This window comes from Capricornis sumatraensis, chromosome X, assembly GCF_032405125.1.
Source record: "Capricornis sumatraensis isolate serow.1 chromosome X, serow.2, whole genome shotgun sequence".
In the NCBI taxonomy this organism is placed as follows: Eukaryota; Metazoa; Chordata; class Mammalia; order Artiodactyla; family Bovidae; genus Capricornis; species Capricornis sumatraensis.
The window spans coordinates 71,972,370-71,995,837 of record NC_091092.1 but is presented as its reverse complement, the minus strand read 5'-3'; the positions used below and the strand labels follow the sequence as shown (position 1 = coordinate 71,995,837).

The window sequence follows — 23,468 nt, the reverse complement described above, 5'->3', positions numbered from 1 at the left end:
AGGACTCAGGTCTCTTGAGTTGCCTGGGTGGGATTGTTGACAAGACAGTCACAAGTCTCTTCTGTTCTAGACAGCTGCGACCTGCAACTGCAGGATCTTGTCTGTACTTGTGTTCACTCAGCTCCCCCCCCCCCCACATGGACCAAAAAAAAAAAAAAAAAAAAACAGGTGAATGGTCTAGGTTCCAGTAAAGACAGTTTGCTGTGTGGATCCTAGCCATGCTGGTGCTCACCAACAAAGAAAACTCTGTTTCATTTATAAATAATTGACTGCCATGTTCATTACTGCAGAAGAAAAATAGTTGCACATTCCTTTGTTTTGCTTGGGAAGTGATCAGCTTTGGTTTGGTAATTGCCTGCCTGATCAAGAGCCATTTTCTTCATAGTTAGCTAAACATCAACTGAATGGGGCTCGTTTTAAATATTACCAAAAGTGAATACCCCCAATTAGAACAGGAAACACATTTTCCAACATGAAGCCAGGACCAGAGACAGATTTGAGAGTGTTTCAAAATTCCTCTTTAAGGACTGTGAAATGACCCCATTGGAAATTCTTGTTTCCGAGTTCTCTTCAAAAATGGCTGGAACCTGTTTCTTACATTGATTTTAGGGTTTAAAACTCGAAATAAAATGAACAATTAACTCATAAACAAAAAATAAAATCCTTTTCACTTTCCTTGAGAGAAAGGGGAAATATTCACCAGAAAAAAAAAAAAAGTTTAGAACAATTTTCTTTAAACAATTATAACTTGCACAGGAAATCATCTAAAGCAACTACATTTATGAGTGGTTGACAGTGAGTTGGAAACATCAGCAACTCGAGAACACACTGCACTCTCATAATTTAGTGTCAAATTTTGATATATAAAGTGTAGCACTCCTTGGCCGCTGGTTTCCCAGGGAAGACCTCACTTTACCTGGCTCACCGGTTTCAATCCGGAGGCCTCTGGTTCTTCCAGTGAACCAGTGAAGTGGCTCAGTCGTGTCTGACTCTTTGCAATCCCATGAACTGTAGCCTACCAGGCTCCTCCATCCATGGAATTTTCCAGGCAAGAGTACTGGAGTGGGTTGCCATTTCCTTCTGCAGGGGATCTTCCTGACGCAGAGATCGAACCCAGGTTCCTGCATTGCAGGCAGACGCTTTACCATCTGAGCTATCAGACAAGCCCCAGATAACACGAAAAAGAACTCACAGTAGGATAGCCAAATGTGGGCTTGCTGGGGTTTCCCTCAGTCCTCTAAAATTTAAGCTTTCCTGCTCCCAGCAGTGGAAAAGAATGCTCTCTAGCGTTCATTCAATTAAACCGCACTGATTTTAAATCTGTCTTCTCAGGGAAACAACCCACTAGAGGATAAAATAAGCATTAATTTTCTAGTCCCCATAGATTGCTTGGCATTAGTAAAGTCTTCCAGCTTAGATTATTAGCCCTTTTCAATTCTCTATGAGCTACTCTCAAGAAATAAATCAAGTAAAAATCAGACATTCTAGTCTGCTTCAGGAAAATATACCGACCAACTCATTTGTGAGATTCCCTAGAGATTACTGTGTGTGTGTATGTGTGTGTATATATATATATATATATATATATATGTGTGTGTGTGTGTGTGTGTGTGTATATGTGTGTGTGTGTGTGTGTATATATATATATATATATATATATATATATATATGCTGCTTAGTCACTTCAGTCCTGTGTGACTCTGTGCGACCCAATGTAGCCCGCCAGGCTCCTCTGTCTGTGGGATTCTCTAGGCATGCTAGGGTGTGTTGCATGCTCTCCTCCAGGGGATCTTTCCGACCCAGGGATTCTTTATAACTGAGCCACCAGGGAAGCTCTAGTGTATGATAGTGTATATATCTCCACCTAGGAAAGACCTGACTCTTTCCTTTGGGAAGTGCAGTGTTTGGTGATGAGGGGCCATGGCCCCTGAGAGTTTCTAAGCTATCTAAGGGATATATCATTGGCTGCCTGTTTGTGCTGCCTGTATGAAACTGCTGAGACTGAATGGGTCCCTAGGTGGACCACCTGGAAACAGAGTAGACTGCTGGATCCCACAGGCAGAGCTACTGAGCTGCTGTTGATTGGGATTTGAAAAGGGTTTTCCAGCTGCTAGGGAGGGGGATCAGGTTACTCAACTTGTATGGTCAATCTACTTCTGGTTAGGAGGCATGTTCCCAAGAAGCATTTGCCTGCAGCTCAGATCAAAGCACAACTAAGCAAGCTTCCTAGAGAAGCTGAGGAAGGAGGCCAGAAGCCTGAAACCTTGCTGCCCTAAGTGCTGAAGTCACGGATTGTCTTTGTGCTTTTGTGGCTTGCCTTGAGTCAAGACAGGTCTTCTGCATGGAAGAAGGTGCAGGACCAATCCAATTCAGGAAGTACCAAATGCAGTAGCTTGGGGGCCAGAACATAGGGTTCTCATTACTCTGGCTCTGAGCCACTCTCCTCTGGACTCTGGAGACAGTTGGTACTGGCATCTGTGGAGTGAATGAGTCAAGCCTTAGACTTGACTTTTAGACCAGGGTCCTGCTTGGCATCTTGATGCAGTGGCCAACCATTTCTTCCTGCCCAGGTAAAAATTTCTGTCTTACCAGTCATGCTGTGGGTTTTCTTTGGGGACCTTAGGTGAAAGGATTCATCTCGGTATCTGCCTTTCCTATTGACTATCACTTGGCAAATCCATAAAGTTAAGGAAGTCCAGCTGAAGTCATAATTGTTGGTTTCATCTTCTTCAACTGGGGGCTATGTAACAGGAATCCTGAAACCTCTACTTCTCAGGAGACATGAAGTGGAATGTTAATCTTTTAAAATGAGTAAAGGTTAGACTTGTCTTGTCTTTTGAAGGTATGCAGTGACACAGAAATGACCCAATAATAGTCCTTCTCCTGGGCAAGGTTGCTGTGGGAAGGCTCCTGGGGACCCACGAAATTTCATGTAGGGCAGATTTAAAGAGCAAAAGGAAGAGGCTTGCATGCCTTGGTGGAAGACAAGGACTGACCTGTGATGAGGTCAGATCTGAGAGAAGCATACTGAGTTGAGTGGTAAATGTCTAGCACTAAGAGGTGGCAAGAGGGCTCTGAGCTGTGATATTTTCTCCCCAGGCCCTTCTCCAAGGAGCTCCAAATCATTAAGCCAGAAGAATTTTTCTGAGTTCATCTTGATTTCAGTCCCTAACACTATGGAGTAGGCCTGACACCTCAAAATGTGTGGCATTGACCATTCTTAGAGGAGGGAAGAAGGAGAAGCAGGATGTGCCAAAAGATACCTTTTATTTTTTTTAACTCATTCCTGCTTTTTCTCATCAGAGCTTTAGTTAAGACACTGTGTTATGAAACTACACACATAAACACATGCCACATACCTGCCTTCAAGCTAAAAACACATGACTACAGAAGGCATCTGAGTGAAAAAGATGTCAAGAGGTTGCTGTAAGGTGGTACAGTTGCTTCTGTACAGTACTCTCCTAGTAATACAGGCCTTCTTGGGTTATTGATAGGAGGAGAATATAAGGGACAGAGACAGACAGGGAGAGAGAAAAAGAGGGCTAAACAGAAGAAGGAGAGAGAAAAGGAGGAAGAGAAAAGGAGCAATAAAGGCACAAATTAATTCACAGAGACTGAGAGAGACAGAAACACACAGGGAGAAAAATCCAACTGGTACAAAAAAGAGACACAGAGAGAGACATAAAGATACACACGGAAACTGGGAGGGTGGCAGGAGTAGAGACCCACTGAGTCTTCTATCAGATGCCTCCATGACAGCTTGACTTAGTCTGGCTTATTGTTTCAAGAAAACTTGATAAAATGCAGTGAGATTTCTTTCAAACCAAGATCCTCAACTCGAGGCATCTCCGGTGCCTTGGGGAGCTCAAACATTCTGTGGTGGCTCCAGTTTATCAAGACATCATCTAGAGGAAAAATAAACAATGAATCCATGTTTAAACTCATTGTCACTAAAAAAGAACATTCAAAACTGACTTTTAAATTTTTTCAATGGCAAAATAAAATTATGGGGAATGGAGGGTGGAATATCTATTTGCTTTTATTTTTTAAGAAATCAATCATGAGGAAAATACTTCATACTACTCTCTAGATGTGTCCTTAAGCATTCTTACTTGAAAATTCAAATACAAAAAAGAAAAAAAAGCACATACATACAAACAAATGCTTTTTTTGAAAAATTTATTCCAGCCATAAAAGCTTATTAAAACATTGAGACATTCTAGCTAGTCCTTGGAGAAGGCAATGGCAACCCACTTCAGTACTCTTGCCTGGAAAATCCCATGGACGGAGGAGCCTGGAAGGCTGCAGTCCATGGGGTCGCTGAGGGTCAGACACGACTGAGTGACTTCACTTTCACTTTTCACTTTCATGCATTGGAGAAGGAAATGGCAACCCACTCCAGTGTTCTTGCCTGGAGAATCCCAGGGACGGGGGAGCCTGGTGGGCTGCCATCTATGGGGTCGCAGAGAGTCAGACATGACTGAAGTGATTTAGCAGCAGCAGCAGCTAGTCCTTAGACAAGGGAAAATAGAAGAGGATGTATGTGTGTGTCAGTGAAAATGACCATAGTTTTAAGCTTGCCAAAATGGAAAGCAATGACTAAGTTTCTGTTTAAGCTAGAGTTCTCAGAAGTCATTTCCTTGTAATAAAATAAATCAGAACAGGACCATAATCTGAGAATAGAAATCAGTTGTGCATCGAACCTGTACTGGATGCTTGGGGCTGGTGCACTGAGACGACCCAGAGGGATGGTACGGGGAGGGAGGAGTGAGAGGGGTTCAGGATGGGGAACACGTGTATACCTGTGGCGGATTCATGTTGATGTAGCAAAACCAATACAATATTGTAAAGTAATTAGCCTCCAATTAAAATAAATAAATTTATCTTAAAAAAAATAAATCAGTTGTGAAGTGATACCAAGTGTTTTGGTATTTATTAAAATGCTAGCATACCAAACCTCCTAATCCAATTGTTTTCCAAAGAGTTACTGGTCGTTGCCTTGAAAAAGTTCAACAATCACTTTCCATGAGAAACCTGCACACACACGATTTAAACGACTCTGGATTCACCATCACAAAACACAAAAATAAATGTGTTTCACAACTTTCTATCTACTATTATTATTATTATTACTTTTTTTTTTTTTTTGGTGCTGTCAGGTGAGTCAAGTTTTAAGCTGGATGTATAAATTCCAAAGCTTAAGAAGTGGCAATTATTTAACTGGCTGTGGCTTCCCTCATAGCTCAGTCAGTAAAGAATCTGCCTGCAATGCAGGAGACCTGGGTTCGATTCCTGGGTTGGGAAGATCCCCTGGAGAAGGAAATGGCAATTCACTCCAGTATTCTTGCCTGGAAAATCCCATAGACAGAGGAGCCTGGCAGGCGACAGTCCATGGGGTCACTAAGAGTCAGACACGACTTAGTGACTAAACCACTCACTGAGAAGAGAACCCCTAACTGAGCAGTGACCAGAGTGAGTTTTAGCCAGGGTGCACATCATGGTTCTGTGGACCCAGTTTATTAAAGGCTGGCATTCATTTGTTAATAGACAAATCCATTGACTTTGTCTTTCCTTCATGCTCTTTCTTCCCCAGTAATTAAAACATGATGGATTTGGGTAGTGAGATCCTTGTTGTTTTCAGTAGTGCCTCTTTTGTATATGGCCTTGGGTATTAAAGCCTGCCCTTTTGCCCCTTAGAAGTATTGATCAGGGTCTCCTAACTCTAGAAACATTTATTTCATGCAGAAGCAGTTTTTTGTCTAGTAATATTAACATAGGAACCCTGGGAAGGCAGATAATTGGTGAAAGTAACATAGTTTGGCTTTAAGCATAGATAAGGTAGGTGTTTGCCTGCTTTTCATGCTGATGGACTTAGGGAAAATCCCTCAGCCCACTACCGAATATTTCACATTAGTACTTCTGTAAATGTTAGATATTAATTTTTTAAATTGTCATATAGTAGATAGTCTAAAATACTAGGACAGACAATGCAACAAAAATGTTTGCCTTAGTTTTACAGAAATCTGGTATTTAGAAAACTAAAACTACCAGGTAAAGTTCCCTTGGTACACAAGGCAATTAATTTCCTGCTTTTTAGCAATAAATTGAGCCAGGGTTCAAAAACAAGGAAATAGTCATATTAGGAGACACTACTACAAGTGATACATTGTGATTAACACTCAAAATTTAAGAAAAGATCTCTTAATTTTTCTGTTTCTAAGCTGTCTTTTAGCTATGAACATACAATGGATTATATATATACATATATATGTGTATATATATATATATATACACATATATGTGTGTGTATATATATATATATATATATATATATATATATATATATCTTTTGAGTAAGAAGGGATGAGAAAATGCATTAATATCCTCCCCTCTGCTTTAATAGTTGCAGAATGAGATAAATACCCATGGAGATGTATCCAAGATTACACACAGACCTGGCTGTTTTCCAGCTCAAGTGCCTTGTATATTTGTCTTGTAATGAGCTACACACTGTGCCTCTAAGGTAGGGATACTGCCTTTCCCAGCCCTGCAGGGTGAGCAGGTTACTGAACCAAACAATTCAACAACATTCAGATTGTATTTAACCATTTGCCATAATATCAGAGATCATCAGATGCTTAAATTTGTACCTGATTTCTAAAGATCTCCTTACCGTGGACTAGTTGGATGCCAGTCCCAGCTGCCTTTGGCTGGGCATGCAATCACTATAGAGTAGGGTCACTTCTGAGTTTCTTATTTTTTTGGGGGAGAATTATCATATTTATTTCATTCATCTTCTCTGACCCAGATTAGTTAAAGACAAAGTTGTCCTCATATTTATGAGGGCAAACTTCATAGATCCAAACTTTATAAAAAGACCGCCAGTCATAAGTTATAAATCAAGTAGAAAAATGGGAAAAATTGCATACCTTGATATAAAATTCAATGAGAACGAGGAGTATAATAAACCCAAAAGCAATGTTAGAATTATTATCATAGGAAGGCCTTCATCACTTGATAGCAGGCATTTGATGAACATGACATGATTAAATCCAAAGGAATAAATTTCCCTTCAGCTAATGTTTGTCAAGAATAAGCATTTAACTTCCCAATCTTCACCATGAAAGTGCAAGGAACACAGATAAGAATTTGTTTACTAGTCTTTCTTCTTCTACTTTACCTAAGAACATTTATTACAAAGTTTGATATGCATAGCACAATTGCTAGATACATTAAAAATACCAAGTTATTGAACGAGTATATTAAATTAAGCTTACCCAATGCTAGTAAAGTAATGTGCAAAATTCTATTTTTTGGGGCTTCAGCAATACGTGAACCGTGAACTTCCAGATGTTCAAGATGGCTTTAGAAAAGGCAGAGGAAACAGAGATCAAAATGCCAACATCCAAATTGCTGGATCATGGGAAAAACAAGAGAGTTCCAGAAAATATCTATTTCTGCTTTATTGACTATGCCAAAGCCTTTGACTGTGTGGATCACAATAAACTGTGGAAAATTCTGAAAGAGATGGGAATACCAGACCATCTGACCTGCCTCTTGAGAAACCTATATGCAGGTCAGGAAGCAACAGTTAAAACTGGACATGGAACAACAGCCTGGTTCCAAATAGGAAAAGGAGTATGTCAAGGCTGTATATTGTAACCCTGCTTATTTAACTTATATGCAGAGTACATCATGAGAAACACTGGACTGGAAGAAACAACAAGCTGGAATCAAGATTGCTGGGAGAAATATCAATAACCTCAGATATGCAGATGACACCACCCTTCTGGCAGAAAGTGAAGAGGAACTAAAAAGCCTCTCGGTGAAAGTGAAAGAGGAGAGGGAAAAAGTTGGCTTAAAGCTCAACATTCAGAAAATGAAGATCATGGCATCTGGTCGCATCACTTCATGGGAAATAGATGGGGAAACAGTGGAAACAGTGTCAGACTTTATTTTTTGGGGCTACAAAATCACTGCAGATGGTGATTGCAGCCATGAAATTAAAAGACACTTACTCCTTGGAAGAAAAGTTATGACCAGCCTAGATAGTATATTGAAAAGCAGAGATATTACTTTGCCAACAAAGGTCCGTCTAGTCAAGGCTATGGTTTTTCCAGTGGTCAAGTATGGATGTGAGAGTTGGACTGTGAAGAAAGCTGAGCACCAAAGAATTGATGCTTTTGAACTGTGGTGTTGGAGAGGACTCTTGAGACTCCCTTAGCCTGCAAGGAGATCCAACTAGTCCATTCTAAAGGAGATCAGTCCTGGGTGTTCACTGGAAGGACTGATGTTTGAAGCTGAAACTCCAATACTTTGGCCACCTGATGCTAAGAGTTGACTCATTGGAAAGACCCTGATGCTGGGAGGGATTGGGGGCAGGAGGAGAAGGGGAGGACAGAGGATGAGATGGCTAGATGGCATCACCAACTCAATGGACATGAGTTTGTGTGAACTCTGGGAGTTGGTGATGGAGGGGGAGTCCTGGCATGCTGTGATTCATGGGGTCGCAAACAGTTGGACACGGCTGAGTGAACTGAACTGAACTGAACTGAATGTTGAAGGATTCAGTGTGAGAATTACCTGTAATATTAATTAGAGCTGCTTCCTTAATTTTCTGTAATGAGAACACAGCTATATGTTTGAGGCCTATAATTAATACATTTTATCTACTTACTATAAGAAGAAGATATACTCACACTGAATTGGTAAAATATCAAAAATATCTTTTCAAGTTCAAGATAATGGAATCAGATCAGAATATATATTCTAACAGATGTATTTCCCATGGATTTAGAAACTTAAATGTGATATTTTTGCTTAATTCACTAGCTGAATTTATTAAAATGATTCTCAAATTAAGAAACTTGATTACTTTATAAAGACTTCTGAACTTTTGAATCTGCCTTATGATTTAAACAGATGTTGAAAGTGCCAATATTAGTGTAAAGTTCTTTGGTTTCTAATGGCTGGGCACAAAGGATCTATAACTATATAGTTAATGTAAATATTAATACATTCTTGAAATTAACCTCTATCATTTCTTTAATGTTGAAAACAGCTGTGAGTACTTACTGTGTTCCAGGCATTATGCTAAGTGGTTTGTGTATATCATTTTACTAATCCTCAGTTACATACTCTCACAGAAACATACTCTATAAAGGTATTAAAAGTAAAAACTGAAATATTAGAAGAAAGAGAATAAATGTTTAAAAAGACTTGTGTAAGGTCTCTCAGATAGAAAGTAGCAAAGTCAGAATTTGAATCAGTTCTGTATAAATCCAAAGTCTGTCTTCCTATGTGCTCAATTGCTTGAGCGTTATTACTTTTGTTAATTATCATAGTCCTAGTAATTTATGTAGAAAGTCAAATTTTCTTCCAGGTTTTTATATTCTAGGATAGTGTGTAGCATGTAATTTCTTAGTTCACAGAACCAGTAGTATTGAAGAAGGAGGAAGAGGAAAGGAAGAAGAATTAGGGGAAAAAAGTTGATTTTTCCAAATTTTTGTCAAGATGAGTGTATTTATCAAGATTCTTTTCCTTGCAAGTGATAGAAACCCAACTGAAACTCACTTGAGCTAAGATGATTTATTTGTGTAAGCAACTTACCTAGTTCAGGCAAAGTGGAATTCAGGTACTCAAATGATGTTGTGAGGAAACTGATTCTCTGCACTTCTTGACTTTTGTAGGCAGACTTTTCCCAAGAAATGGCAACAATGACCATAAGCAAATTATTTCAGACTCACATTCTACAAGCTTGGTAATGTGCCAAAATATCTTAACCATGGGGAATGAGGATCAAGGGAGAGAAGAAAGAATAACTATTGGAGGAAACAAAGTCCGTCATGAAGTTGCTTGAGTTTTGCCAGTGTGGCACTAGGTATGACCAGTCTGAAAGTATTTTATTTTATTTATACTTAGGTAAGGGCTTCCCAGGCAGCACCTAGTGGTAAAGAACCCACCTACCAATGCAGGTAGACATAAAGAGACATGAGTTTAATCCCTGGTTTGAGACGATCCCTTGGAGAAGGGCATGGCAACCTGCTCCAGTATTCTAGCCTGGGGAATCCCATGGACAGAGGAGTCTGGCAGGCTATACAGTCCAAAGGGTCACAAAGAGTCGGACACAACTGAAGACTTAGCACACATGCATGAACAATACAGGTCTATATTTGAAAATTTTATTTCATTAAGTATGCTTCATTCCTTCTTTTATAAATTAAAAGCGGCAGTTGGAATCCTTTCACATGAGTTTGACATAATCTCTTTGGTTAGTAAATACTGCAGAACATGAGATTTTTTTTCTCCCGTGAGATTTAGTTCTTTTTATACATACTTTTTTTTTTCCAGATAACCCATTTTGCCTATATAGAAAACTAGAAAGGCCATGAGTCTTTGCCCTTTTCATTTCATAAATATCTGAGAAACATAACATTTTCAGAAACAAACTTAAATCTGAACATTTATTTTAACACACATAGTTCATCAGAAGCAATATTTTCAGGGTTGACTTTGTTTAGTGCATGTGTTAAATAACATATTTATTTGTTGTTGTTGCTGAGTTGCTCAGTTGTGTTCAACTCTTGTGACCCCATAATATCTATTTATAGTGATTAATAAAATATTAGATTTTTATTAGAGAATTAAAACTGCTTTCTCTCTCCTTAAAGCAAGTTCAGATTTCATGTTCAATAAGAGCTTTTCAAACCGTATATACCTCAGTTCAGTTCAGTTCAGTCACTCAGTCGTGTCTGACTCTGCGACCCCATGAATCGCAGCACGCCAGGCCTCCCTGTCCATCACCATCTCCCGGAGTTCACTCAGACTCACGTCCATCGAGTCCGTGATGCCATCCAGCCATCTCATCCTCGGTCATCCCCTTCTCCTCCTGCCCCCAATCCTTACCAACATCAGAGTCTTTTCCAGTGAGTCAACTCTTTTCATGAGGTGGCCAAAGTACTGGAGTTTCAGCTTTAGCATCATTCCTTCCAAAGAAATCCCAGGGCCGATCTCCTTCAGAATGGACTGGTTGGATCTTGCAAGGCACATCTATTTCCTCTGTATCTCCTTAGACTTTGAAACTATTTGATTTGTATTAAATACAAATTTAGTTTTCCTTCAAGAGATAAATTCTATATGTGTTCCTAGTTATAACATTTTTTTGGCAATTCAAAATCAACATTTTACTGTAGGGATTGTCCAATTGTAACCAAAAAAATTTCTTTCTAATGTAGCCCTCTATGGGTTCCAGAGCCTCTCTCTCTCTCTTTGCATGTTCCATATCTGCTGAAGAATCTCTTATAACAGTTTATGAGTGTTTCTGGTTGAAATAAAGAGAATATTCAAAGGAGACTTTCAGCAGTGGAAAAATGAACTTCTATCATAAATGCATGTCCCTCATGCCCCAGGTAGCTGACAGCCTAGTGCTTTGGCAGCTGAACAGATCAGAGAGCTGGTTCTGAGGCTTGCAAAAACTTAACTTTCAGAAAAAAGTTTTTAACATTAATTAACTGCAATTTAGTTCAGTACACATGGGAGAGTTCAACTCTCTGAAAAGCTGAAAATGTCAGGAGTTAAGATGCAGTTTGCAAGAGAGCCCAGGAATGCCTGATGAAAAGTATATGATTAAATCCCAAGCACACAGGCAGACCTCTCAGGTCTGCATGCATAAACACATTCCTTGGAAGTGGTAGGCAAGTTGCTTCCTGATACAAAAAAAAAGGTGACTTTATCCATTTTCAGGAAAAGAAAACTTAGCCCAGGAGGATATTTCAGGAGACAATGGAATCAGTTACTAAGCACAACATTTTGAGGTGCCACATTGTTGGAAGCACAATTCTGATTGGTGCTCTACTTGTGGCCCTGGAATTCTCAGGCTGTGTTTGTTAATTAAACTCTGTAAGAGGCTGTATGTGGGAATATTGGGCACAGTAGAAGCAGGGATTGAAGGCCCAGGTTTGTTCTTGATCTTTGAAAGTGGTCATCTGGGACCTTCCTCCCTGCACTCTCTTATCTCCCCACCTAGATAAGGAGGTCAGACCAGCACAGGGCCCACCTAGTTTGAGATCCAGGCTGTAGAACAGACAGGCCCAGAAAGCTTGTGCTGCTCTTTGTTTCCCTAGTGTACTCACTTAAGAACAAAAGACCCCTATATACTTCTCTGGATCTGGTTAAATCATAGTTTCACTTTTCTTGGAAAAGTGGTCCCTCATGGGCAATTACTTTGCGTGTCTTCGAGTTTCACAATTTAATGTAAAACAGTAAGTTTGTATACCCCTCCTCCTCACTAGACTATCCTGAACTCCTTTCCAATCAACCTCCAACCCCTTCTATCCCTACACCCCCACCGCCCCTCCCTGTCAGACTCTGAAGTATCACTCACGGTGTTTTTTATTTTTTTATTTTTATTTTTTCCTATGCTTCCAACAGTTTCCAAAACAAACAGTGGAGGCTAGGAGCAGCCGACCAGCTGGGTATTCACTGTGTCCGATGCAACAGTATCTCCCAATCCGAGCGGCCTGAGCCGCCATTGGCGGCAGGTCTGCTCCCTAAAAGGGCTGTGCTTGCCAATCTCTGAGATCTGACAAGTCTCGGAATCAGGGATTTGAGAACTGATGGTCTGCACATGTCCATTGGGAGGGAGGAGACCACAAAGGAGACTAGACTCCAGAGGACTCTAGCTCCAGTTTAATATTTTTGCATTCTGTCTATTCAAAGAACATTTATATGTATATATAAAAATTATACATTTTTTCCTCCTGCATATAGATTTACAAAAATTTGTCTGAGTTCTCAGTTTTTCTGAGTTTTCCGCTTTCCCTCCTTCGCCTACCCTCGGCGCCCTCCCACCCTCTCCCTCCCTAACCCAGCTCAGGTTCAAACTGCAGAGTACAGTTTTCTTCAGCCTCTCCAGGGATGGCTCTGAGCTCTCGGGCGCATGCCTTCTCAGTGGAAGCCTTGGTGGGGAGACCCAGTAAAAGAAAACTACGAGACCCTAGAGAAGAGGCGCAACCTGAGCTGCTTGAGAAAGACGGTGGAGAGGAGGAGGAGAGAAGGAGCAGCGGCGCAGGGAGGAAGAGCGAGCTGACTGGTAAGTACCCCTACCGCAGCCCAAATCCCTGTGCCGGCTACCCTTGTTTCCTGGGTCTGAGAGTCTCAGGCTGGCCCCTCAAGGATGCTTGAGGGCGGTTAGCCCTATCAAAGGATGTCTTAGCCCTATCAAAGGATGTCTTGGCCCAGCTGTTGGCCGCGTTCTGGGCTGCGGGGATATCTCAGCCATCTGGCTGTAGGGGAAGTTTCAGAGCCTCCAAGTTCAGCCCATAGTATTGTGGTTCATTTGCGGTGAAGGGGAAATCCCCACAAGTTTGTGAAGTGAGTCTCTCCAACCTCCTGGAGACCGTGAGAGCCAGTGGGTGGCTGTTTCTCAGAGTAATAAGCAGGGCAAGGACCCAGATCCCCATGTGATTCAGCATCAGGGACCAAAAGTCTCCAAAAGACATGAGAATGGGAAAATTTGAAGAAGGGTCTTGCATTTCACAGGGCACGACCTGGATCCCCTTTTCTCCATCAAGGGGGGCACAGTGGGTATTTTGAAGAACTTGGAAATTAGTCGCCAAGGCTCCCAGGAGAAAAACAAAGGCTGGTCTGTTCTGAGACAGGAGTCAGTGAGAAGGGGGTGCATGGCTGCAAAGCTCTCTCAAACTCTGGGTGTCTCTATTTCCCACAGAAAAGCGAACAAAAACAGGGCCGTTAGCAACTACTTTCGGCTTCAACAGCTTTGGAAGTCTGGAAGAGAAAGATATTATTCAAATGGAACTTCAAGGATCTGAGCTGTGGAAGAGCTTCCATGACATTGGGACTGAGATGATCATTACGAAGGCTGGCAGGTTTGGCTCTGCCCAATTTGTTCAAGGGCTTCACACATTAGGCACTTAATGTTCTTATTTCATAAAATGAGTGCCTCCAGTTTTATGCTCTTGTACCCCTCTCCCCATATCCACACCCCAGAAAGTATTAGGAACCACTGTCTCTCAGTTGACCAAAGTAGGCCTTGCCTGGCCATTGTTAGTGGCTCATTCTTTCTTTCCTGTACACCCTGTTCTAAGAACTCATTCTCTCAGCTTTTGCCTGTGTAGTAAACAACAAAAATTAGACCTGCCAAGGCAGGTGACAGATGTCACCCCCACTTCTTAAGCTTCTGTTAAAGCCTCACAATTATTAGTGAACAATATCCCATCAAGCAGGCCCACTAAACTGAGCCCAGGTCAATTTGAGTTTGGTCTTTCCCTCTTTCTGTGGGACAGTTTCCTCACATTACCTGGGTAATTTTTGTATATGTGAATCTTCTTAATTTCAGTCTTCCCCAAATCTGGCTCTCAGAAAGCACCACTGATGGGAGGGGTACAGCTTTTTCTCTCCTATTTTTCTTCCATATGGTGGTGGTGGTGGGAAGTGGGGCAGACAAAAGCCTTGTGGTAAGAATATTCTGCTCCACTCAGAAATCTTGAGTTTGTTCAATCAAATATATATCCAGAAATCTTTCTTCATGCATCAAATGTCTTTCCTGAACCTGTCTAGAATGAGAAGAGTATTGTGAATGCCTTTGATTTTCATTTGTTCCCCCTGCTCCAAACATTTCTAATCACACCCAGGTCAGTCACTGTTTTCTCTCCCACAGGCGGATGTTCCCCTCTGTTCAGGTCAAAGTGAAAGGACTGGACCCAGGGAAACAGTACTATGTGGCCATTGATGTGGTGCCAGTAGATTCCAAACGCTATAGGTAATTGGGACCAAAGGAGGGTACTGCAGGCCTGGAATGGGTATTCAGATCTATGGAACCTGACAGCACTGTTTTGAAAACTCTACCATTGAAGGGAGAATTATTCTTCTTTGGGCTTTGAGAGTTGAGTTTTCTCCCTCAGACTGGAGTTCAGGGAGTTCACACTGAGGGAAAAGAAGACTTGTTTTTATTTTCTCTCATTCTTGGCACACAGATTTCAGCTGGGGCTTCAGTGTACCCCAAACCTCTCGCCGACCCTCTATCCTAGCCTTGACTCCACAAACTTCAGAGGGCATGGGCTCAGAAAATGAGAGGGAAGCTGTTTAAAGGAATTTGGGGAGAAATGCTGGAGCCTCTGGGGCTCTACCAGGCTCTGGACTGTGCTACTTTAGGGCAGGGTCCTTGAACAATATTCTAATTTACCACCCAAAGCTAGTCAAGCAGTTATCTCACCTAGGTCCATGTTTTTTCTTCCTTCCTTAGCCTCTTCCCTGAAGGAGAGGCTAGGTCCCAGAGAATACAAGTAACATTTCTCTTAATGTAAGCTCTCTACTTAAAGCAGGCTAAAAGTGGGCACACTGATCTAAAGCTAAGAGACTCTTCTTAGCTAGCAGCCCAGAAGCTGGGGTCTTTGGGGGTTGGGCGGCAGCCCCTGCCTTCACTCAGCCAAACGAGCATTTGACTGAAATGGATGTCTAGCCTTTCTAGGAAACAGCCTGCATAGTGCCCAGTGCTGGGTGTGAGAGGCAATAATTAGGCTGGGCTGGAGAACCTGTTAGGACCATAACCCCAAAATAGCAGAACAAGCTGCTTTTCATGCTTGAGCTGGTTTGGGAATTTGGCACATAACTAAGCTGTTAAGATTGGAGACAATGGAGAAACAGACATAGAGAATAGACCCATGGACATGGGGGAGGGGAGGATGGAGAGGGTGAGATGTATGGAGAGAGTAACATGGAAATTTACAACACCATATGTAAAATAGATAGCCAATTGGAATTTGCTGTATGACTCAGGGAACTCAAACAGGGGCTCTCTGATATCTAGAAGGGTGGGATAGGGAGGGTGATGGGAAGGAGGTTTGGGAGGGAGGGCACATGGGTGTACCTGTGGCTGATTCTTATTGATGTATGACAGAAAAACCACAAAATTCTGTAAAGCAATTATCCTTCAATTAAAAACAATAAGTGGAAAAAAAAAAAAAGATTGGAGACAATGGGAAAATCAAGGCCACAGTGGGCAGAGTTCCTTGAGGGTATTCTGATATAAAGCATTGTGGCAAAAGGGGTTTCCACAACTGCTAGTGGCAGTGGGCCACACCAGTACTTTCCTCACCCCTCTGCTTCTTCCCTGATGCTTGTGAGGCAGGAGGATTTTTCGGGTGTCTCTGCATGGTGAAACAAGTTAGATCAATTTTTGTTGCAGTTTCTGTGAGGAGATACAAACCAGACTATGAAATCCCGTGACATTATACTTACCCTGGCACTTTGCAGCATTTTAATGACATATGCTTATTTACAGTTTGCTTTCTATCCCTGGATGCTCTTTGGAAATCATGTTAAACCCAGCAGCCCAGTGGTAAAGAAACCCTCTGCAATTCAGGAGACAGGGAGATGTGGGTTCCATCCCTGGGTTGGGAAGAGAACCTGAAGAAGGAAATGACAACCCACTCCAATATTCTTGCCTGGAAAATCCCATGGACAGAGAAATTTGGTGGGCTACAGTCCATGGGGTCACAAAGTGTGGTACACAGCTGAGCTACTGAACATTCCCACTCACTTTGAGATTAGCAGGCAAAACTTGACCAAGTTCTTTAGAACGAGATCACAGCAGCCCCTACCCCTGGCTTTGGCCAGTGCCTAAAGTCACACTCCACTCATTTTCAGGTACATCTATCACAGCTCCCAGTGGATGATAGCCGGGAATACAGACCACTCATGCATCACTCCCAGGGTCTATATTCACCCAGACTCACCTTGTTCAGGAGAGACATGGATGAGCCAGATCATCAGCTTTGATCGTGTGAAACTTACCAACAATGAGATGGATGACAAAGGTCATGTAAGTGTGCACAATCCTTTGTCCCAAGGAGAAGAGGAGGATGCCAAGACATCAGCAGGAGGTTCACCTTGGAAAGGCCAAGAAGGTGTCCCCCAGATGTGCTAGTTGTGGTCTTCAGGAACTGTCCAAGTTCTGGGCCAGTGACGAAAGTAGCTCTTGTGACTTTTGTTTGGCATCTGAGAATGCTGGGGGTTGGAGATGGTGAGTAAGAGAAGTTTGAGGACTGAATGTGACTTGATTAAACCAGGATGTCTGGTGGGAGAGTGAAAGGGAACGCTTACCTGAGCAATCTGGCACTTTAGCTTTCCTGGCTATCACTGTGGGCTCTGATTTCCTTCCCCGGAGGTGCACCTTCTGTGTTTCATGGTATGGTGGAAGTCTTCTCCACAACCCACCTGCATGGAAGGCCTTTCAGGTCACATAGACCTTGAACCTTCTTCCCAGGTGCACATCACCTCTGCCCTGCCTGACCTGACACTGTGCTAACCACAAAAGGAAGAAGGATTCTTCTTGGTTTAGGAGATGGGGAGGGTAAAATGGTTTCCCATCAGTTAAATAAGCCCAGGGAACTTAAGGCAGGCAGTCGGATCTCAATGACACTTGGGAATATTACATGGTCACCCACATTTGGAAGCAGGAAAAGACCCCAACTGGAAATGGAACCACTGCTAACTGGTGCCACTGTGGTGTCCATTTCCTGAAACCCCTTATGCCTGAGGACCTCTGCCTAGTGCCAAATGTCATAAAAAAGTAGAGTTAGCCTAGGCTTTCTGATTTAGCTTCACTTTTATGTGGGAAGTTTCAGGGTGCTGATGAGAGGGGGACAGTGTAGGGGAGCGGAAGCCAATTACTAGGCAGCATTTGATTATTTCTCCTCCAGATCATTCTGCAGTCCATGCACAAGTACAAGCCCCGTGTGCACGTGATGAAGCAAGACAGCAGGGTTGACCTGTCCCGGATTCAGTCTCTGCCTGCTGAAGGGGTTAAAACATTCTCCTTTAAAGAAACTGAATTCACCACGGTGACAGCTTACCAAAACCAGCAGGTAAAGCCAACTAGGTCCCAGGCAAGCAACGATGGCTCTGGAGAAGCTTTAGGGACAGAATGAAGTTGTACCATATGGATTCAATTTTCCACAATTAAAAAGAAATCCATTAAAAAGAATCTATAGCCTTTTGCTAGTAATCAAGGCCAGTTTAATTATGAGTTTGTGGATCTTGTGTTAAAGAAGAGCAGGACAAGAGCAGAAGGAGAGAAAGGCAATAAACATTCCAAATTTGACTTAGCAATATGCTTAATGTTTATTTAATATGCTATATTACAGTTTGGAAAGTTTTGTGGTTGTTGTAACCATTAAAAGCAACATTGACAACTACAGTGTTTTCTACTGAGGTCACTGACTTTATCTTTGTTTTTCTTCTGAATCCTTAGATTACCAAACTGAAAATAGACAGGAATCCTTTTGCTAAAGGTTTTAGAGATCCTGGAAGAAACAGGTAAGCAATATAACAGTCACATCTAATATTTATACAGCCCTTTTCACAAGTACTACAGCTAAAGAAACTGTGGCTCAGAAGCCCAGAGTCCTTGCATTTTCTAACTAGTAGGTAGGAAGAAAGAAATCTAGATATTTTGTCTCTAAAATCTTTCCTCCTCCCAACCCCTCCCCAACCCACTTTTAAGATATTATTTATTCTAGATTCTTGGGCTTTTATTTAGGGATAATCACTGGGAATTTTATTCACTCTTAAAAACTATAACAAAATAACTCAAAAGTTTACATAAATTATTATTTTCAGGAATCACATTCTCGACTTGCTAAAGGTTGTATATCTTTTTTCAGGGGTGTATTGGATGGACTTTTAGAGACCTACCTGTGGAGGCCTTCTCTCACTTTGGATTTTAAAACTTTTAGTGCAGACGCACAAAGTAAGATGTTTTATTAATTTTTATTTTTAAATGTTAATGAAATAATGGCCATCAGATCTGTACAAATACTACAAAAGAATATAAGTACATGCTAGAAAATGTGTGTTTACAATCAAGTGAGTGTATATTTATCTTGATGAGGAGATAACAAGCAAAAAGGGAGGGAAACAGGCAAGATGGAAAAGAGCATAAACATAATTAATGGTGGATTTACTGACTTGTATCTTCTTGAGTTATCATACATCCTGAGAGCTGTAGAAATCACCTGGGTCTTTCAGCAGCTCACGATCTCATATTCTTTAGAATCTGCCTGTGGTACACTAAAGTGAAGTGAAGTGAAGTGAAAGTTTCTCAGTCATGTCTGACTCTTTGCGACCCCATGGACTATACAGTCCATGGAATTTTCCAGGCCAGAATACTGGAGTGGGTATCCTTTCCCTTCTCCAGGGGATCTTCCCAACCCAGGGATCGAACCCAAGTCTCCCACATTGCCAGCAGATTATTTTCCACAGCCCAAGTATATAGGAGTGGGTAGCCGATCCCTTCTCAATAGATCTTCCTGACCCAGGAATCAAACCTGGATCTCCTGCATTGCAGGCAGATTCTTTACCAACTGAACTATCAGGAAAGCCCTGGGGTGCACTAGTGGCCTTATTTTCAAATATGTTAGATATTAAAATAAATATTTTATATTTTATGAGATACTTTCAGCGCATGATAAAAATGACTTCCATTAAATTTCATCATCACTTGGCTTCAATTTTCCTTTTATTGTGAGTAGGAAAAATAAATGTCAAAAACAATACTAAGTATAGAACAGTCTTTTGGACTCTGTGGGAGAGGGAGAGGGTGGGATGATTTGGGAGAATGGCATTGAAACATGTATAATATCATATATGAAACGAATCACCAGTCCAGGTTCAATGCATGATACTGGATGCTTGGGGCTGGTGCACTGAGATGACCCAGAGGCATGGTACGGGGAGGGAGGAAGGAGGGGGTTTCAGGATGGGGAACACATGTATACCTGTGGCAGATTCGTGTTGATGTATGGCAAAACCAATACAATATTGTAAAGTAATTAACCTCCAATTTAAATAAATTTATATTAAAAAATACTAAGCTATTCCAATCTGTTTAATTGCCATAAGCACTTAAAATAGCTGGAGAGCATTTGTTGTCAGGTAGTACATCACCTGACTAAATAATAATTTGGCAATGCAGCCTTTCTGGTAGAAGAATGCATACCTTCATTTACTATGATATTCAATTATAAATAGAAAAGTCTTTATTCATGAGCAATATGGAATTATTTTACCTTTTTTGTCTTTACTCCATTAAAGTTGTTTGTCTTTAAACATTAATTGAAAGTTACAGTTACATTATACTTAGGTTGAATTTTACAAAAAAAAATCATAACAACTTATTGAAATGTAAAGAAATCAAGTTTAATTATTTAGTGAAATATTTCACTGAATTGACTGTATTAATTTGGTTCAAGTTGCCTAGAAAAATATGAACACTTATTTGATAGTATCACTTTAATAGCATCTAGGCAGGATGATTTTAAATTATCCAAAACACATTAATTTGTAAAAAGCTAAAGATGATCATTAATAATTTAAAATATATATTTTTCTCAATTATTTAAAATGTCCAGAATGTTCTCAAATTACAAAGAAAAGGGGTACCATTTTTTAAAAAATAATATTTGGATGTTTAATTACAAAAGATATTTGCCACCCTGTTGATCTAGGATTAAACTATGTTTACATATAAAAATGGGCTTCTGTGGTGGCTCAGCAATAAAGAGTCCCCCTGCAATGCAGGAGACATGGGTTCAATCCCTGGGTTGGGAAGATCCCCTAGAAAAGAAAACGGCAATCCACTCCAGTGTTCTTGCCTAAAAAATCTCATGGACAGGGGATTGGTGGGTTACAGTCCATTGGGTTGAAAAGAGTCAGACATGACTTAGCAACTGAACAACAAAAAGTATTTTAAAATAGTTAAGAAAAATAGCAGGCGGATTCTTTACCAGCTGAGCTACCAGAGAAACCCTAAGAAAAATAGTAGCACCTAAAAAACTCCACAAAAACTTGATCAAGTTCAGTCAATAACCAATTTAAAAAAAAATAATAATAATTACAATATAAGGTGTAAAATCTAGATTTTCCTGGACATTATATTTATCCCTGATTTTGGTAGATGCTAAGCAACCATAAAGGATCACCTGACAACATTGGTATGAACAGTTTCATTTTCATCTTGGTATTTTTAACCTGTAAAACTGTCTTTAACTCTCGATATAGTGAACCATGGAACTTTCCCCATCTGTGATTTTCACATAAGAGAAAACCTAACATATTAAATGTTATTTTTTTAATTTATAAGATTACTTTCATATGCAGTGATTTTTTAAATCAACTAAAGCTTTCTATAGAATCTCAACCAACTTGTTCAATTTAATCAAGTACTTATTTTATTAATTTTTTTAAGTTAAAAATAAAAACTTTTATTTGTAAGATATAATTGGTTCTGGATCATATTTAATTAGGCTTCTTTTGTAATTCATTGAATGAATGTTGCTCAAGTACCTTGTATAGTTCTAGAGCATAATGAATGTTCAATGTATGATACATAATAGTAATGCTAAAAGTAGTAGTGGTAGTAATAGAAATATCATATTCAACTTTGATCAGAGGAATGGTCTTTTCCAAAGGAGTCAAAATAACTGTGGCTTCCATGGTGGCTCAGTGGAAAAGAATCTGCCTGACAAGTAGGAGACACAGGTTCATTCCCTGGATTGGGAAGATACCCTGGAGAGGGAAACGGCAACCCATGCCAGTATTCTTGCTGGGAAATCTCATGGGCAGAAGAGCCTCGAGGGCTATGGTGCATGGGTTCTCAAAAGAGTTGGACATAACTTAGTGACTAAACAGCAACAGCAAAATAACTCTGAACTTGCAAGGAAAGCTAATCTAAGAATGAAGCAGGGATAGTTATGTACATGATTACTGATTCAGTAGGAATATATAGTTCATTGTTCATTGATTGACTTGTCATTCACAGGTGGAAGCAGCAGCTCATCCCCAGTGACCTCTAGTAGAGGGGCTCCTTCTCCTTTGAACTCTTTGCATTCTCCACTTTGTTCACTTCCTACATTTCACATACCTACAAGCTCCCTTGGAATGCCCCGTCCAGAGGTGTACCTACACAATATCAACCTGCCCCTTTGCTACAAGATTTGCCCAAATAATTTTTGGCAACAGCAGCCTCTTGTCTTGCCTGCTCTTGAAAGTCTAGCAAGCAACAACAGTTTTCAGTCTTCAGCCCCACTCATGATGGAAGTTCCCATGTTATCTTCTTTGGGAGTCACCAATTCAAAAAATGGTTTATCTGAAGACTTAAATGGACAGTGTCTACAAGCACCTAATTCTTCCAATCAAATGTATGAATTACAGGCACTTGAAAATATTTTATCACCAAACCCCATTGCTCAGGAAGCAATTGCTTGCTCTTTCCATCCTTCCTATGGCTTTTATAGGCATAAGTTCTCCACACCACCTAGACTGGTAAATGCTGCCAACCATCTTAAAGTGAATGACAACAGTCAAGTTTCTTTCATAGAAAGCAAATACAATCACACTCATTGGTATCCAAAAATTAGCCATTGCCTTTAATGGAATAGTCATGTTCCTAAAATGCTTACATGTAACCATATATATTGTTTTTTTATGTGTCACCAAAAATGGTCAAAAACTAAAGGGCTTAAAAAGCTTCATTATCAGAGGATATTCCTCTGTTTTGCATTTAAAGTGCCTTATGACATGTCATAAGTCATATATGACCTATAAGCAATCTCTGATTACTGTAGCCTTAGGTCTCAAAATAAGATACTCAATAAATATGGTTTGAAGAGGTAATATTACCAGTGAAAAATGACTTCAGGTAACAAAGTCCCTAATTATAGTGAAGCCTGTTTACCACAACTGCCTCTTACATATTGACAATGACCAAAAGAAGATATATTTAATTCCTGTGAAAGCAGTGAAACAACTTCAACTTTACCTATGAATATTGGTACAGTTTTAATTATCTATCTTGTAACTGTAGAACATTTCATTGTTCATTTGCCTTATACTTTTATACTCTGATGTTGAAGGAACTACTAGTCTCAATTTTAAGATACAAATAAGGACATTAACATTCTAATACTAATATTTGCAGCCTATGGACCATTTAATCCTGAAGGAACATGAAGATTAAATCAACAGCAAAATATTCTAAATAAATTTGATCTTCTATGCTCTTTTATTTTTTAGATCATTCTCAGGTGATGTTTGTTTACTTAGTACTTTAGCAAACCTGGCATTTTATGTACACAGTTTACAAATTGTTGTAGTCTTTCAAAAAGACTAAAAGTTATGATTTGAATTGTGAGAATATATTTGAATCCATAAATATGTAACTACTTTACGATGGTACAATTTAATTTCACTCTTCTGCATCAATCATGGTAAATCACACAAAACTAGCATAAATGAGATTTAATTTTAGTTTATGAAGTGGAAAAGTTTCCTTTCACCTGGTCCTAAATTTTCTAGAGAGATTTGTTAAGTATAACCTCTATATCCTTAAGATGACTTGGATTTTAATTTTAATTTGGTGCAGCTAGCTCTACAATTTATTAAGCCAAGGC

At 40.2% G+C, this 23,468-nt stretch overlaps 2 protein-coding genes across 2 annotated transcripts in view; one reads left to right on the top strand and one right to left on the bottom strand.

Annotated features, from left to right (window-relative positions):
- Window positions 1-12,530, bottom strand: part of ITM2A (integral membrane protein 2A) — a 92,572-nt gene extending 80,042 nt beyond the window's left edge. Inside the window, exon 1 of the mRNA XM_068963190.1 lies at window positions 12,444-12,530. Coding sequence (XP_068819291.1) covers window positions 12,444-12,530 — 87 coding nt within the window. The remainder of the gene's footprint in view (window positions 1-12,443) is intronic.
- A 385-nt stretch (window positions 12,531-12,915) lies between these two features.
- TBX22 (T-box transcription factor 22) lies at window positions 12,916-22,449 on the top strand. The gene is made up of 8 exons (XM_068962932.1): window positions 12,916-13,144; window positions 13,754-13,886; window positions 14,678-14,779; window positions 16,666-16,840; window positions 17,721-17,885; window positions 18,272-18,336; window positions 18,684-18,769; window positions 21,839-22,449. The coding sequence occupies exons 1-8, from the start codon at window positions 12,916-12,918 to the stop codon at window positions 22,447-22,449; spliced, it is 1,566 nt and encodes a 521-aa protein (XP_068819033.1).
- The last annotated feature ends 1,019 nt before the right edge of the window (window positions 22,450-23,468 follow it).

Excerpts from the sequence above, each read along its gene's own strand:
- TBX22 (XM_068962932.1), top strand. The coding sequence starts at position 12,916 with ATGGCTCTGAGCTCTCGGGCGCATGCCTTCTCAGTGGAAGCCTTGGTG. Across the intron at positions 16,841-17,720 it reads AGATGGATGACAAAGGTCAT|ATCATTCTGCAGTCCATGCA; the intron begins GTAAGTGTGCAC and ends TTTCTCCTCCAG. Across the intron at positions 17,886-18,271 it reads CAGCTTACCAAAACCAGCAG|ATTACCAAACTGAAAATAGA; the intron begins GTAAAGCCAACT and ends CTGAATCCTTAG.